This window comes from Trachypithecus francoisi, unplaced genomic scaffold, assembly GCF_009764315.1.
Source record: "Trachypithecus francoisi isolate TF-2019V2 unplaced genomic scaffold, Tfra_2.0 Lachesis_group1, whole genome shotgun sequence".
In the NCBI taxonomy this organism is placed as follows: domain Eukaryota; kingdom Metazoa; phylum Chordata; class Mammalia; order Primates; family Cercopithecidae; genus Trachypithecus; species Trachypithecus francoisi.
The window spans coordinates 55,420,322-55,436,636 of NW_022681454.1; the positions used below are offsets into that span (position 1 = coordinate 55,420,322).

General features: G+C 41.3%; 1 protein-coding gene across 3 annotated transcripts in view; it reads right to left on the reverse strand.

Annotated features, from left to right (window-relative positions):
- MRPL1 (mitochondrial ribosomal protein L1) overlaps nt 1-16,315 on the reverse strand; it is a 96,766-nt gene that overhangs the window by 76,776 nt on the left and 3,675 nt on the right. For all 3 annotated transcript variants that reach the window (XM_033214332.1, XM_033214334.1, XM_033214333.1), the window contains exon 2: nt 7,530-7,641. In XM_033214332.1, coding sequence (XP_033070223.1) covers nt 7,530-7,641 — 112 coding nt within the window. The remainder of the gene's footprint in view (nt 1-7,529; nt 7,642-16,315) is intronic.

Here is a 16,315-nt window from a genome sequence, read left to right on the forward strand (position 1 = left end):
CAATAAATCCTACTAGAAAGGTTTTTGGGAAGGTAGAGGACAAACACCTGGCAATCTGAATCAAAGAGAACAGAACTTAGCTGTAGTTACCTAGGTAACTAAACCACACAGATTAAAAGAGCAGTAAGAGACTGCACACAAGCAATAACTTTTTCCCTGCCTCATCTGTCTCCTAACTCCAAAAACATGATATTCCATGGTTATGCCCATAAAATATGTTTTTTTTTTTTTTTAAGATAGAGTCTCGCTCTGTTGCCAGGCTGGAGTGCAGTGGTGACATCTGGGCTCACTGCAACGTCCACCTCCCGGGTTCAAGCATTTCTCCTGCCTCAGCCTCCCAAGAGCTGGGACTACAGGCGCCTGCCACCACACCCGGCTCAGTTTTTCTATTTTCAGTAGAGACAGGGTTTCACCATGTTGGCCAGGATGGTCTCGAACACCAGACCTTGTGATCTGCCCACCTTGGCCTCAAAAAGTGCTGGGATTACAGGCATGAGCCACAGCGCCCGGCCTAAAATATGATTTTTAAAAATCAGAGATACAATAAAGTTCACTTTAAGGCCTTTAAAAATCTGTGACCCCAAGAGATCAATCCAAGTCTTTCCAAGGCTGAAGAATCCTTTACATTGAGACATTAGTGGGGGGAAATTCGTACAACCTCTGTCAAACTAAAATGAACTAAACAGAACTAAAGAGAAAATGCCTACGGCATATTAATGGAATGGAAATACTTGGAATTCTTATTTCTTAGTGTAATCACATAAATAAATTCACTAACATCTCTGATGCTGGTTTACTCATTACCTTTTAAACTAAATGCAGAAGTTATGTTTCCACTTAAAACTGTAAAAGCTGGAAAGACCATTAACAATGAGAAAGAGCTTGATAAAATCACAACTTTTCTTGAACCCATGACAGAGTGAGACTGAACGCAAATAACCTGAAATCCAAGGAGAGTCAGTCCCACATTCCAGTTCCCACCACAGTCTCTCTTGTGCCAGAGCAGGAAAGGCAAGCAGGTAAGAAACAATCAGCTAAAATTTTAGGGCTCGTGTGACAGTATAAACCTCTTGGGAGACCCAGGCATACGGGGAGTTCACACTCAATTCACAGGCCATTTTCCACATACCTCCCACCAGGTGCTCCCAGGAAAGACTGGAGCAAAGCAGAAGATTAGAAGTGCGCCCCCACCCCCACCCGCCGAGGGCTGCAGGCACACAGGAAAAGGCACAGGTAAATACACACTGTGTCTCACAGTGGAAGGGAGAAAGATAAAAACCTACAACACTTCTACCCACTGGGAGCAGGGCAGGAAATAGTCCTGAGCCCAGTATCCTGTACCAATCCAGCTAGAGAAGGGTTAGGAAACTTCCCCATAAGACATGCAATAGATTAGTGGTGCCATGAAGAGGAGGAACAGAAATGCTGAGAAAACCCCAACCCCAAGGTCCAGCTGCACTGGGCCTACTTAAGAGTAGGGCTGGATTTATTAAAAACAACAACAACACAATTCCCTCCCATTACCCATCACCAGGAATAGAAGTCTACTGCTAGGGAAGAGGGCAAAAGAGTGACCCACCCCACCCCACCCCATCCCCACCACTGAGGCACAGCTGCACAGGGAATGCAGAAAACTGAGCATGGAACAGGAACGCTGAGAAAAACCCTCCAGCAACCCAGACCCCACCGTAAGAACAAGGAAACTATATAAATTTGAAGCTGGTGGTAACCATGGCAACAACAAAACCAAAACCTAGCTCAACTCCTGACAAGACTGACCCAATGCTCTGACACATGAAGGGGCATGCCTGTTTGCAGGCGTAAATATTATTTACTTCAGTCCCTACACAACATATCTGGCATTCAGACCTCTGACATAAGCAAGAAAAAAACCCATTGTCAGACCAGGTGCGGTGGCTCATGCCTGTAATCCCAGCACTTTGAGAGGCCAAGGCAGGTGGATCACCTGAGGTCAGGAGTTCAAGACCAGCCTGGCCAACAGGGTGAAACCCCGTCTCTACTAAATATACAAAATTAGCTGGGCGTGGTGGTGCACGCCTGTAATCCCACTTACTCGGGAGGCTGAGGCAGGAGAATCGCTCAAACCCGGGAGGCGGAGGTTGCAGTGAGCCAAGATCACGCCATTGCATTCCAGCCTGGGCAAAAAGAGCAAAACTCCCCTCAAAAAAAAAAAAGAAAGAAAGAAAAGAAAAAGAAAAAAACCCACTGTCAAGAAAGAAACAAAACCAGACTCAACCTAGTGGCCTTTTTAAAAATCAGGATCTGCTACTGGCAAATAGAGGATATATGCTTGCACACACACAGGGGAGAGGGGAGAGCCAGAAGGACAGAGACAAGAGAAGCTAGCACATGCCCCTCTGCTCCATTCAGATCCTGATAAAAAACAAACTCTAGCCATGAAAAAAAAACATTTTTTAGTATATTATAGAGTCAGTACATTAAACAATAAAGCTACAACTAAAATTACGAATACTATGATTCTCATCAAACTACTAAGTAACTTTTATTGTCAGACATGCAAAAAACCATCTGCTTATAAATTTTCATGGTTTTTTAAGAGTAGGCATGTTTCTTGTTCTATGCTTTCTAGGTTTTTGAAGAGCATATTTAAAACCATACTGGAATAGAACTTGGGGTAGACAAAATGAAACATTTCTAAGGTATAAAGGAAAACATTTAAAGATACAATAGTCTTGAAATAATCAGTATCCCTAATAACTATGTTTACAGAGCAGAGAGAAAAAGACGAAGCCCAAAAGAAAAAGAAGCAAAAGGCATAAGCTAGAAATACAGTAAAGAGGCTGGGCATGGTGGCTCACACCTATAATCCCAGCACTTTGGGAGGCGAAGGCGGGTAGATCACTTGAGGTCAGGAGTTCGAGACCAGCCTGGTCAACATGGTGAAACCCCTATCTCTGCTAAAACCACAAAAATTAGCAAGGTGTGGTGGTGCACACTTGTAATCCCAGCTACTTGGGAGGCTGAGGCAGGAGAATCGCCTGGACCTGGGAAGTGAAGGCTGCAATGAGCCGAGATCATGCCACTGCACTCTAGCCTGGGCAACAGAGCAAGACTCCATCTCAAAAAAAAAGAAAGAAATGCAGTGAAGAAACACAAATGAAGATTGATGGGATCCAAGGTTGTTAGGCATATACTCCTCACTAATTACTAAGTGGAGATGTAAACTGGTACAAGCAGTACTCCAGCAACTTAACAACAAAAAGAATCCAGGCACTATTCACACTCAAAGGAAGCCTCCTTTCTTGCTCCATTTCTGTTACCTCCCTATTCATCTTATTTTCAAACCAAATCACTTATGTTTTTATCTGTATCATTCACTTTCCTGTCTCTGCACTACCGAAATACCTTTCAACCAATTCCCCTGCAAAATTCTTTTTTTTTTTTTAAGACAAGAGTCTCAATCTGTTGCCCAGGCTGGAGGGCAGTGGCGCAATCTTGGCTCACCGCAACCTTCGCCTCCCAGGTTCAAGCGATGCTTGTGCCTCAGTCTCCCGAGTAGCCGGGACTACAGGCATGTGCCACCAAGCCCAGCTAATTTTTTGATATTTTTAGTAGAGATAGGGTTTCATCAAGCTGGTCTTAAACTCCTGACCTCAAGTGGTCCACCCGCCTCGGCTTCCCAAAGTGCCGGGCCACTGTACCCTGCCCCCTGCAAAATTCTGTCTTTCAAGACCTAGATCAAATACTTCTTGCCCTACTCTTTCCTATAAAGAATTGACATTTCATCTGTGATCGCACAGCACTTGATCCAATCCTCTAATATGATAGTTAAAACAGTCATACAAATCAGAAGTTATATCACAGACATGTTAATTCATAACATATGAGTATCATATTTGTATATAACAATATATAGAGAAGCTTCTACACATCAATAACAACAAAGAATTAGAATAGGACATGAACAGAAAATTCACAGTAAAGAAAATATAAATGGGCCAGGTGCGGTAGCTCACGCCTGTAATCCCAACACTCTGGGAGTCCGAGGCAGGCGGATCACCTGAGGTCAGGAGTTCAAGACCAGCCTGACCAACATGGTGAAACCCCATCTCTACTAAAAATACAAAGAAAAAAATTAGCCGGGCATTGTGGCACATGCCTGTAATCCCAGCTACTCGGGAGGCTGAGGCAGGAGAATCGCTTGAACCTGGGAGGCAGAGGTTGTGGTGAGCCGAGATTTCACCACTGTACTCCAGCCTGGGCGACAAGAGCAAAACTTCGCCTCAAAAAAAAAACATATAAGTGGCTCTGAAACATATGAAGAGGTATACAACCTCATTAATAATAAAAGAAATATAAATATAATGATGCTATTTATTACCTATCAAATTGTCAAAGATGAAAAAATTTGACTATACTATACATGGGAAAATTGGCAGTCTAATAATACTTGCTGGTAAAAATACTGGCAAGATTTCTATGAAGGCAATTTGGTATTACCTATCAAAATTATAAATACACACATCTTTTGAACCAACAATTCTATTTCTCAGAGTTTATGATACAGACATATTCACTGTATTTGACAGGATCTATATGCATGATTATTCACTTGCATGATCACTTGTAATAGAAAAAGATTGGAAAGAAAAATGTGCATCAATAGGGGAATAGTTACATAAATTATGCACTACTACATTTCACACAATGAAATGCAGTTAAAATGACTAAACAGCTCCATATGAAACTATTTCCAAGATATATTGCTAACTTAAATGCAGGCGGCTCAGGTGCAGTGGCTCACACCTGTAATCCTAGCACTTTGGGAGGCCAGGAAGGCGGTTCACGAGGTCAGGAGTTTGAGACTAGCCTGGCTAACATAGTGAAACCCCATCTCTACTAAAAGTACAAAAAATTAGCTTGGCGTGGTGGCAGGCGCCTATAATCCCAGCTACTTAGGAGGCTGAGGCAGCAGAATCGCTTGAACCCGGGAGGTGGAGGTTGCAGTCAGCCAAGATCGCACCACTGCACTCCAGCCCAGGCGACAGTGCGAGAATCCGTCTCAAAAAAAAAAAAAAAAAAAAAAAGCAGGCAATATGCAAAACAGGGTGTTATAGTACACTACCATTTATGTAAAAAACAAATAATATATTCATGTACTTATATATGCACAGACCATTACAAATGGCTAAAGGAAAGGGTCGGAAGAAGACAAACTTTTCATACATACTATGCTTACCATGAATATCTTTTATCTTTTACCATGAATTATCTTTTATCTACTCACAGAGTTAACTAATTCATTTTAATTAATTCATTTAAAACACAAAGCAATTGTTTATGTTGCTGTCAGTTCACTGTGAAAATCTCAAAGAGAGAGAAACAGAATGTGTGCCTTATTCATCTTCATATCATCATTTTGCACAGTGCCAGGCCTACGGCAGATGATCAACAAAGTATGCTAAATAAGAGGCAACCGAGGCACAGTTGCCTGATATTAAATTAAGTTTACAGAAATAAGAATATATTAAGCAAAAATTTACAGTCAGCAAAAACTTTCCACCCTTTAGTTTTCATTTTGGGTATCCCATAACCTAAGGACTGTATTCTAGCAAATTTCATCATAAAGTAAGATCTTTGTACATGGAACTCTATTTGCTTTGCAGACCCTATCCTCCAGAGCCAATGATTCTATTATTATATACTAATCATGAAGAGTGTGATAGTTCTAAACTCAGAAAATTTAGGCTGAAATCCTTCCTCAAACACATTCCAGTTGTGTAACTTTCAACATATTACTTAACCTCTCGGCTTCCATTCCTTCATCCGTGAAACACAATACTATCTATGCTTCACAGGGTGTTGTGAAATTTAAATGAATACATGCTATGTGCTTTGTATAGTGCCTAGCACAAAGGAAGCATTCTATAAATTTTAATTATTATTATCTAGAGCTTTTTGTGAAGAAACCAGTTCCTGCTCTTGGAAATACAAAGTTGAGAGAACAAATTTCATTCCTTTACATATATCTTATCTTATTTTATTTTATTTCTGAGACAGAGTCTTCTCTGTTGCCCAGACTAGAGTGCGGCAGAGCGATCTCAGCTCACTACAACCTCTGCCTCCCAGGTTCAAGTGATTCTCCTATCTCAGCCTCCCCAGTAGCAGGGATTACAGGCACACACCACTACGTGCAGCTAATCTTTTTTTGTTTTGTTTTGTTTTGTTTTTTGTTTTGAGATGGAGTCTCACTCTGTCACCAAGGCTGGAACACAGTGGTGCGATCTCAGCTCACTGCAACCTCTGCTGCCCAGGTTCGAGCGATTCTCCCACCTCAGCCTCCCGAGTAGCTGGGATTACAGGTGCCTGCCAACTCACCCGGCCAATTTTTGTAGTTTCAACAGAGATAGGGTTTCACCATCTTGGCCAGGCTGGTCTCAAACTCCCAACCTTGTGATCCACCTGCCTCGGCCTTCCAAAGTGCCAGGATTACAGCCGTGAGCCACAGCATCCGTTAATTTTGTATTTTTAGTAGAGACGGGGTTTCACCATGTTGGCTAGGCTGGTCTCGAACTCCTGAGCTCAAGTGATCTGCCTGCCTTGGCCTACCAAAGTGCTGGGATTATAGATGTGAGCCACTGTGCCAAGCCAAAATAATATAAATTTATACCCAATATATATACTATGCAAATCTGAAATCTTACTATGTAATCATAGTACGGATAATCCTCTAATACATGATGTATAAAAAGTGCCTAAAAGGAAAAAATGTAATTTAAAGAACAGAAAGAAATAGACACAGAGAGAACACCTTAATTAAAATTCATTAATTGCAACAGACAGTGGGTTCTGTTCTAAAAAGGCAGTGAAAGCATACAGGAAAAAGCTTTGGTTCTGGAATAAACTCCATGGATTCAAATCCTAGCTCTAAAATTTAGTAGCTCTCTGACCTTGGGCTAGTTATATAACCTACCAGTACCTCGATTTTCTTCTCTGTAAAATGTGCATAATAACAATAGCTTCCTAATCCTCTAATACATGATGTATAAAAAGTGCCTAAAAGGAAAAAATGTAATTTAAAGAACAGAAAGAAATAGACACAGAGAGAACACCTTAATTAAAATTCATTAATTGCAATAGACAGTGGGTTCTGTTCTAAAAAGGCAGTGAAAGCATACAGGAAAAAGCTTTGGTTCTGGAATAAACTCCATGGATTCAAATCCTAGCTCTAAAATTTAGTAGCTCTCTGACCTTGGGCTAGTTATATAACCTACCAGTACCTCGATTTTCTTCTCTGTAAAATGTGCATAATAACAATAGCTTCCTCATAAGGTTGCTGTTGGGAATACGTTAGTTATTGAACATCAGTGTTCAATAAATGTTAAGTATTATTATGTCTTATCTTTCCTTCAGGACTATAAGGTTGACAAAGCAGAAATAATAAACTTTTACAACTATATGTCCTTGTAAATCTTTATGGAACTAAACATGCTTTTTAAAAAAATTTAAATAACAAATGAAATAATAACTAAAAAAAAAAAACTTACTTTGTAGCAGCAGCAAAATGTCTGTTGGGCACTTGAATGTTTACAGAACAAGAACAAACTGATGTATGATAAACCATCTTGGAAAGGCTATGCCTTTGATGATGTATCAAGGCTTGAAAGGAAAAACATAAAATATTAACATTAAACAATCATTATATTCATAATTTTTTAATTTTAAAAATCAGTGTTTTCAAAATGAAAACATTCAATACTTTGTGGTTCTTAATCCTTCTTTTAAAAGTGTAATAATAGCCAGGCGCGGTGGCTCATGCTGTAATCCCAGCTACTTGGGAGGCTGAAGCAGGAGAATCATTTGAATCCAGGAGGCAGAGGTTGCAGTGAGCCAATATCGCACCACTGCACTTCAGCCTGGGCGACAGAGCGATACTCCATCTCAAAAAAAAAAAGTGTAATAGAAACCACAATTCTTAAAACTAAAAGCAGATAAATACATCTAATATTTGAACTGTGTTATCTTTTTTTTCTTTTAAAGACAGGGTTTCATTCTGTCACCTAGGCTGGAGTACAGTGGCATGAACATAGCTCACTATAACCTTGAACTCCTGGGTTCAAGTGGGCCTCCCTCCTCAGCCTCTCAAGGCGCTGGGGTTTTCATTTATTTTTAACTTAATCTATTTCATATTCATCAGAGTATGTTAGCTCTATTATTAGGGAATATATATATGTATCCCGAAATTTCTTAAATAATTTTATTTATTCATTTTTACAATAGATAAGACATTAACACAGTTGCCCAAGTACTTCTGAAAATAAGCACAAAGTGGGGCACTTGAGCTGCGAGAAATAAGAAAAAGGTACACAGGTCTTTGAAGGTATTGTTAATGTTCTATTTTTTTAAAGCTTAATAATGAGTATTTAGAATTTCAAGCTATTATTATTCTTTATATCTTACCTATATTTTTTTGCATGTGTAAATACTAGAAATATGTTTTTATTTAAAGATTACAAAAGTAAAGTCTTCCTTCTATACCTGGCCCCCAGCTTCTCTCCCACGTTAGCAATACCTTATGTATCTTTTTAGAAACATTAGATACATATATTAACATATAGGTACCAATATATTTTCCTCCTCTTATAAAATGGTAGCATACTCTAATCACTACTCCATCTTGCTTTTTCACCTAAAGGTATTATAGCCTATTTTCACAAACATACACACATATATACATGAGATATAGATGAGATTTTATGTATGCCTTTCATAAAGATGTGTGTACATGCATATATTTGAGAGATCATTTCATATCAGTTTATAAAGATTTTATTGCCGAGTGTGGTGGCTCATGCCTGGAATCTCAGCGCTTTGGGAGGTCAAGGTGGGCAAATCTCTTGACTCCAGGAATTTGAGACCAGCCTGGGCAACATGGTAAAACTCTGTCTCTACAAAAAAAAAAAAATACAAAAAATTGGGCCGGGCGTGGTGGCGCACACCTGTAATCCCAGCTCTTTGGGAGGCCAAGGCAGGCAGATCACCTGAGGTCGGAGTTTCAGACCAGCCTGACCACCATGGAGAAACCCCATCTCTACTAAAAATACAATATTAGCTGGGCATGGTGGCTTATGCCTATAATCCCAGCTACTCAGGAGGCTGAGGCAGGAGAATTGCTTGAACCCAGGAGGCAGAGATTGCAGTGAGCTGAGATCACACCATTGCACTCTAGCCTGAGTGAAACTCTGTCTCAAAAAAAAAAATACAAAAAATTAGCCAGGCACGGTGGTGGCACACACCTGCAGGCCCAGCTACTTGGGAGACGGAGGTGGGAGGATCACCTGAGCCCAGGAGGTTGAGGCTACAGTGAGCTGAGCTGTGGTTGCCCCACTGCATTCTAGCCTGTGGGACAGTGAAAACCTGTCTCAAAAAAAAAAAAAAGATTTTATCTTTTAAGATTGCAAAGTACTCCACTGTGTGGCTATATAATTTACTTAATCAGTGACCAACCATTAGGTCATTTGTAATGTTTTACTATTACAAACAGTGCAAAGTGAATAACCTTATACAAACATCATTTTGCACAAGTATATTTATAGAATTTCTAGAAGTGAATTTGCTGACAAAGGATATAAACATTTGTAATTTTGATAAATACTGCTCATTTAGTAACAGTAGTATATACATTTCCCACCAGCAATAAAAAGATCACTTGTTTCCACACACTCGTGCCAATATAGTATTTTTGCATTTATTGCTATATTTGCCTGGGATGCACCATCTCCAAATCTTTCCAAGGCTGCCTACTCTTTTTTTTTTTCAGACAGGGTATTGCTCCTTCACCCAGGCTACAGTCCAGTGACACGATCACAGCTCACTGCAGCCTTGACCTCTACGGCTCAAGCAATCCTCCCGCCTCAGCCTGCTGGGTAGCCAGGACTACAGGTGTGTATCACAAGCCCAGCTAATTTTTGAGTTTTTTGTAGAGACTGGGTCCCACCATATTGCCCAGGTTGGTCTCAAACTCCTGAGCCAAGGGTTCCTCCAGCCTTGGCCTCCCACAGTGCTGGGATTATAGGCATGAGCCACCACACCCAGCCTACTCCTTTTTATATCAGCTCAAATGTCATTAAAGCTATATGCCAATTTCATCTCTAATCTTCCAAGCTGAAGTACACGATAACCACCAAAACTGTGAATTCTGTGAACATATAGGAGTGACACCTGAGGCAGTGTAGGAAACCTGTCTGCCACTGAGAATTCTTTGCAGCAAAGCCACAAAGGGCTACAATGGCTAGGAAGAAAAACTGAAACAGACTAACAGGTCCAGTTCCTGTCCTTGAGAATCTCAAATTTAGCAGGCTAGACTGTTATACAACAGTCTAAAAGATGCTCTACATTTTTGAAGAAGCCAGTTATCTTGAAAAATCACATATGGTAAATGAAGGAACAAGCAATTATCCATTCAAAGCTTGGCAAACACTTCCAAACAATTCTAGTTGTACTAAACAAGAACCTAACAATCTTGGAAGATCCCAAAATAATAATTCTCTTGGGGAAACAAAAAAATACCTTGAACAATTGCAATCTGCTATTTTAAAAAATCAAGGACAGTCATAGTGGCTCATGTATGCAATCCCAGCACTTTGGGAAGCCGAGGCAGGAGGAACCCTCAAGCCCAGGAGCTTGAGCCCAGCCTGGGCAATAGAGTGGAACCTCGTCACTACAAAAAATTTAAAAATTAGCCAGTTGTGGTGGTGCACAGTTGTAGTCCCAGCTACTCAGGAAGCTGAGGTGGGAGGATTGCTTGAGGTGGCAGGATCACCTGAGCCAGGAAAGTTGAGGCTGCAGTGAGTTCTGATCTCACTACTCCACTCCAGCCTGGGTGACAGGTACCCTGTCTCAAAAATACAAAATAGGTTGGGTGCAGTGGCTCACACCTGTAATCCCAGCACTTTGGGAGGCTGAGGCGGGTGGATCACCTGAGGTCAGGAGTTTGAGACCAGCCTGACCAAGATGATGAAACTCCGTCTCTACTAAAAATGCAAAAAAAAAATTAGCCGAGTGTGCTGGTGCACGCCTGTAATCCCAGCTACTTGAGAGGCTGAGGCACGAGAATCGCTTGAACCTGGGTGGCGGAGGTTGCAGTAAGCTGCACCATTGTACTCCAGCCTGGGCAACAAGAGCAAAACTGTCTCAAAAAGAAAACAAACAAACAAACAAACAACAAAAAGCAAGCAAGCAAAACTACTACTATCAGTCATAACAACCAGAAATTACAATTTTCAGCAGAAATCAAACGCTATAGACCAAAAGAAACTACCACTATTTAAGCAGCAGTTAGATCATGATATCTGTATTTTCCATCCTTTTGTAGTCGATTTGTCTAAGTGTATTATTTTATCTCCTTTATTAATACATTTCTCTTCCCCTCATTCTTAGCATATAACCTCACTTGCTACTTCAGAGAAAATCACCCTCAGAACTTCCTGAACTACGGAGCCTCCCTGATCCAGCACTCATTCTCAAAACCTCTCCCACCCCGTGGCAATGAGATAGAAACAACTCCCTCTCCTTTCTTATTCTCTTTTAATTGATTGTGAAAGGTTAGAGTTCCCTTGAGGTCAGTCCTAAACTGCCTTCTCACCTGACTCTATAATCCTCACTCTCCCTAGGGAATTGTAGCTATCTATTCTTGCCTTTCTGCTACAACCATCACAGTCCAGGCCACCATCAACTACCATCTGGATTACTGCAACAGCCTCTAAACTGTTCTGTCTTCTACATTTGGCCCTCTCCATTTCTTTTCCACCTATTAGTAAGAGGGATCATTTTAAAATGAAAATTTCATCATGTCCTTAAAACACTTGGATGGCTTCACTTGGCTCTTTGAACAAAAGAAATTTTTTTTTTTCTTTTTTTCTTTTTTTATTATACTTTAAGTTCTAGGGTACATGTGCACAACGTGCAGGTTTGTTACACATGTATACATGTGCTATGTTGGTGTGCTGCACCCATTAACTCGTCATTTACATTAGGTACATCTCCTAATGCTATCCCTCCCCCTCCCCCCTCCCCATAATAGGACCCGGTGTGTGATGTTCCTCTTCCTGTGTCCAAGTGATCTCACTGTTCAATTCCCACCTATGAGTGAGAACATGCGGTGTTTGGTTTTCTGTTCTTGCGATAGTTTGCTGAGAATGATGGTTTCCAGCTGCATCCATGTCCCTACAAAGGACACAAACTCATCTTTTTTTATGGCTGCATAGTATTCCATGGTGTATATGTGCCACATTTTCTTAATCCAGTCTGTCACTGATGGACATTTGGGTTGATTCCAAGTCTTTGTTATTGTGAATAGTGCCACAATAAACATACATGTGCACGTGTCTTTTTTTTTTTTTTTTTGAGACAGAGTCTCGCTCTGTCACCCAGGCTGTAGTGCAGTGGTGCAATCTCGGCTCACTGCAAGCTCCGCCTCCCAGGTTCATGCCATTCTCCTGCCTCAGCCTCCTGTGTAGCTGGGACTACAGGCGCCCGCCACCGCACCCGGCTAATTTTTTTTTTTTGTATTTTTAGTAGAGACGGGGTTTCACCGTGTTAGCCAGGATGGTCTCGATCTCCTGACCTCATGATCTGCCCGTCTCGGCCTCCCAAAGTGCTGGGATTACAGGCGTGAGCCACTGCGCCCCGTGCATGTGTCTTTATAGCAGCATGACTTATAATCCTTTGGGTATATCCCCAGTAATGGGATGGCTGGGTCAAATGGTATTTCTAGTTCTAGATCCTTGAGGAATCGCCACACTGTTTTCCACAACGGTTGAACTAGTTTACAGTCCCACCAACAGTGTAAAAGTGTTCCTATCACTCCACATTCTCTCCAGCACCTGTTGTTTCTGGATTTTTTTAATGATTCCCATTCTGACTGGTGTGAGATGGTATCTCATTTACCAAAGTACTCCATGAGCTACTAATAAACCATCTAGTGAGCATCCTCTAGCATCACTCTTCCTCATGTTCACCACACTTCAAATACACTCATTTTCTTTCAGTTACTTGACCCTGTTCTTTACCACCTAAAAATTTTCATAATCTTCCATCTATGACATTTTCTCCTACTGCTTTCCACTCCACTAGTTCATAGTAAAACAGTCATCTTTCAGGGACTCTACTTAACATTATTTCTTCAGAAGAGTCTCCCCTGAATAGATTAGGTCTCTTATATACATTTGTATAGCATCTTATACTCTTCCTTCAAAGCACTTAGAACAATTTTAACTAAATAAATAATTATCCAGGTTGGGCATGGTGGCTCATGCCTGTAATCCCAGCACTTTGGGAGGTTGAGGAGGGCGGATCACAAGATCAGGAGTTCAAGACCAGCCTGCCAACATGGTGAAACCCCATCTCTACTAAAAATACAAAAAAAAAATTAGCTGGGTGTGGTGGCACGCTCCTGTAATCCCAGCTACTAGGGAGGCTGAGGCAGGATAACTGCTTGAATCCCAGAGACAGAGGTTGCAGTGAGCCAGGATTGCGCCACTGCACTCCAGCCTAGGCAACAGAGCAAGACTCCATCTCCGGAAAAAAACAAAACACACATACAAAAGTTAGTGGGGCATGGTGACACGTGCCTATAGTCCCAGCTACTCAGGAGGCTGAAGCAGGAAAATCACTTGAACCTGGGAAGTGGAAGTTGCAGTGGGCCAAGATCGTGCCATTGCACTCCAGCCTGGGCAACACCATGAGACTCCATCTCAAAAAGGAAAAAAAAAAAAACAAAGAAATAACTATCCAAGGCTGGTGTAGTGGCTCATGCCTGTAATCCCAATACTTTGGGAAGCCAAGGCGGGTGGATCGCTCACTTCTATAATGCCAGCACTTCAGGAGACTGAGGTGGGAGGATAATTTGAGCCCAGGAGTTCAAGACCAGCCTGGGCAACATAATGAGACCCTGTCTCTTAAAAAAAAAAAAAAAGAAAGAAAGAATTATCCAATTCCTGCTCCTCAATAGATGTTACGTAAGCATCACGGGCAAGAAATGCATATAGCCTGTTCAGCACTGTACACTTAGTACCTAGCACAGTGTTTGTCAAGTGAAGACTCTAAATAAACATTCATTGAATGAAGGAAATTTGAACAAATGAGAGGAAATTTGAATGAAGGAAATTTGAACAAATGAGAGCAAAAATTGGACTTAAATATTATGCATTACAGTACATGAAAGGGGCCATTTTTCTGATGATCCATTTATGCATTCATTCAACAAATATGCCAATGAAACATATGCTAGCACTGCTTGAAGCATTTAGGATACATCAGTGAATAAAACATAAAAATCCCTATTCTCATAGGGCTTATGTCTAGAGGGGAAAGACAATACATAATTGGGGGATGGAGGCACTGCAGGATAAAAGGGATTGTATCGGGGAAAGTCGTTTGCAATTTTAAGTATAGTGGTTAAGACAAGCCTCATTAAAAGGGTGACATTTGAAGCACGGGGGCTCATGCCTGTAATCCCAGCACTTTGGGAGGCTTAGGTGGGAGGATCACGAGGTCAGGAGTTCGAGACCAGCCTGGCCAACATGTCGAAACCCCGTCTCTACCAAAAATACAAAAAGTAGCTGGCCGTTGTGACAGGCACCTGTAATCCCAGCTATTCAGGAGGCTGAGGCAGAAGAATCGTCTGAACTCAGAATGCGGAGGGTGCAGTGAGCCGAGATCGCGCCATTGCACTCCAGCCTGGGCAACAAGAGCGAAATTCCATCTCAAAAAAAAAAAAAAGAGTGACATTTCAGCAAAGACTTGAAAGATATGGGAAAGTTAGCCACTCAAACACCAAGAGAAGTGTTCTAGGGCACAGATCCTAAGGCAGGAGTGTTGTTAATGTGTTTAAGAAACCAGAAGGCCAGTTGGTTACAGCAGAGTGAGTGTGAGGGAGGATAGTTGGAGAAGAGGTCAGAGAGGTCAGCTGGGTGAGGTGGGGGTAGGAGAAGGCAGGCACAAGGTAATATGGAAGACTTGTATACCAGTGCTACTCAACAGAAGAATAACGTAAGCTACATGTACAATTTTAAATTTTCTAATAAGTACAATATATAAAGTAAAAAGAAACAGTAAGTTAATAATATATTTTATTATCACTAATACCCCAAAGTATTATTAAATTATCAATGTAAAAAAATTGGGCTGGGCACGGCAGCTCATGCCTGTAATCCCAGCACTATGGAACGCCGAGGTGGGCGGATCACCTGAGGTCGGGAGCTCAACACCAGCCTGGTCAACAGGGCAAAACCTCGTCTCTACTGAAAATACAAAAATTAGCAGGACACAGTGGCATGTGCCTATAATCCCAGCTCCTCAGGAGGCTGAGACTACAGAATCACTTGAACCCGGGAAGCACAGGTTACAGTGAGCCGAGATCATGCCGCTGCACTCCAGCCTGGACAACAGAGCAAGACTCTGTCTTGGAAAAAAAAAAAAGAAAAAAATTACTGAGGTGTTTACAGGTTTTTTTTTTTTTTTATGCTAAGCCCTCAAAATCTAATGTATATTTGACAAATTCAATTCAGATTAGCCACATTTGAATTGCTCAATCAATAGTGGCTAACAAAAAGAACAGCACAACTGTAGGCCATTCTAAGGGCTTTGGATTTAGAAAAACGGAAAGGCTTTGCAAGTTCTGAGCACAGGAGTAACATGACTGAGGTCCTTAAAGGACAAATTTCACTACTTATTGAGAGTAGACTGTAGAGAAATCCAAGTGAGAGATGGTAGCAGGTTTGGAACAACGTAGTCGCAGTGGGGGCAGTGAGAAGTCAGAGTCTGAATTTATTTTAAGCGTAAAGTCAACAGGATTTGCCAACTGTTTAATGTAAAGTATGAGATACAGAGAGGAGTCAGCCAGGTGCAGTGGCTCAGAGCCTGTAATGCCATCACTTCAGAACACTGAACTGGGAGGATCACTTGAGTCCAAGAGCTTGAGAGCAGCCTAGGCAACATAGTGAGATCTCATCTCTACCCCAAAAAAAAAAAAAATTGGCTGGTCATAGTGGGCCCCAGAGGTCAAGGCTGCAGTGAGCCATGACCGGGCCACTGCACTCTAGCCTGGCCAACACAGTGAGATCCTGTCTCAAAAAAAAAAAAAAAAAGAGTCAAGGATATTCTGAGGTTTTGGCCTGGACAAATGAAGGATAGAATTGCCTTCAAATGAGAAGAAAAAGACTGCAGGCTATGACAATGAGTTGATTTTAAACAACTGCAAGGTGCTGATATGCTATCAAAGTGGAGATGTAGAATACTCAGATGAGTATAAGAATCTGAAGTTCAAAGAGTG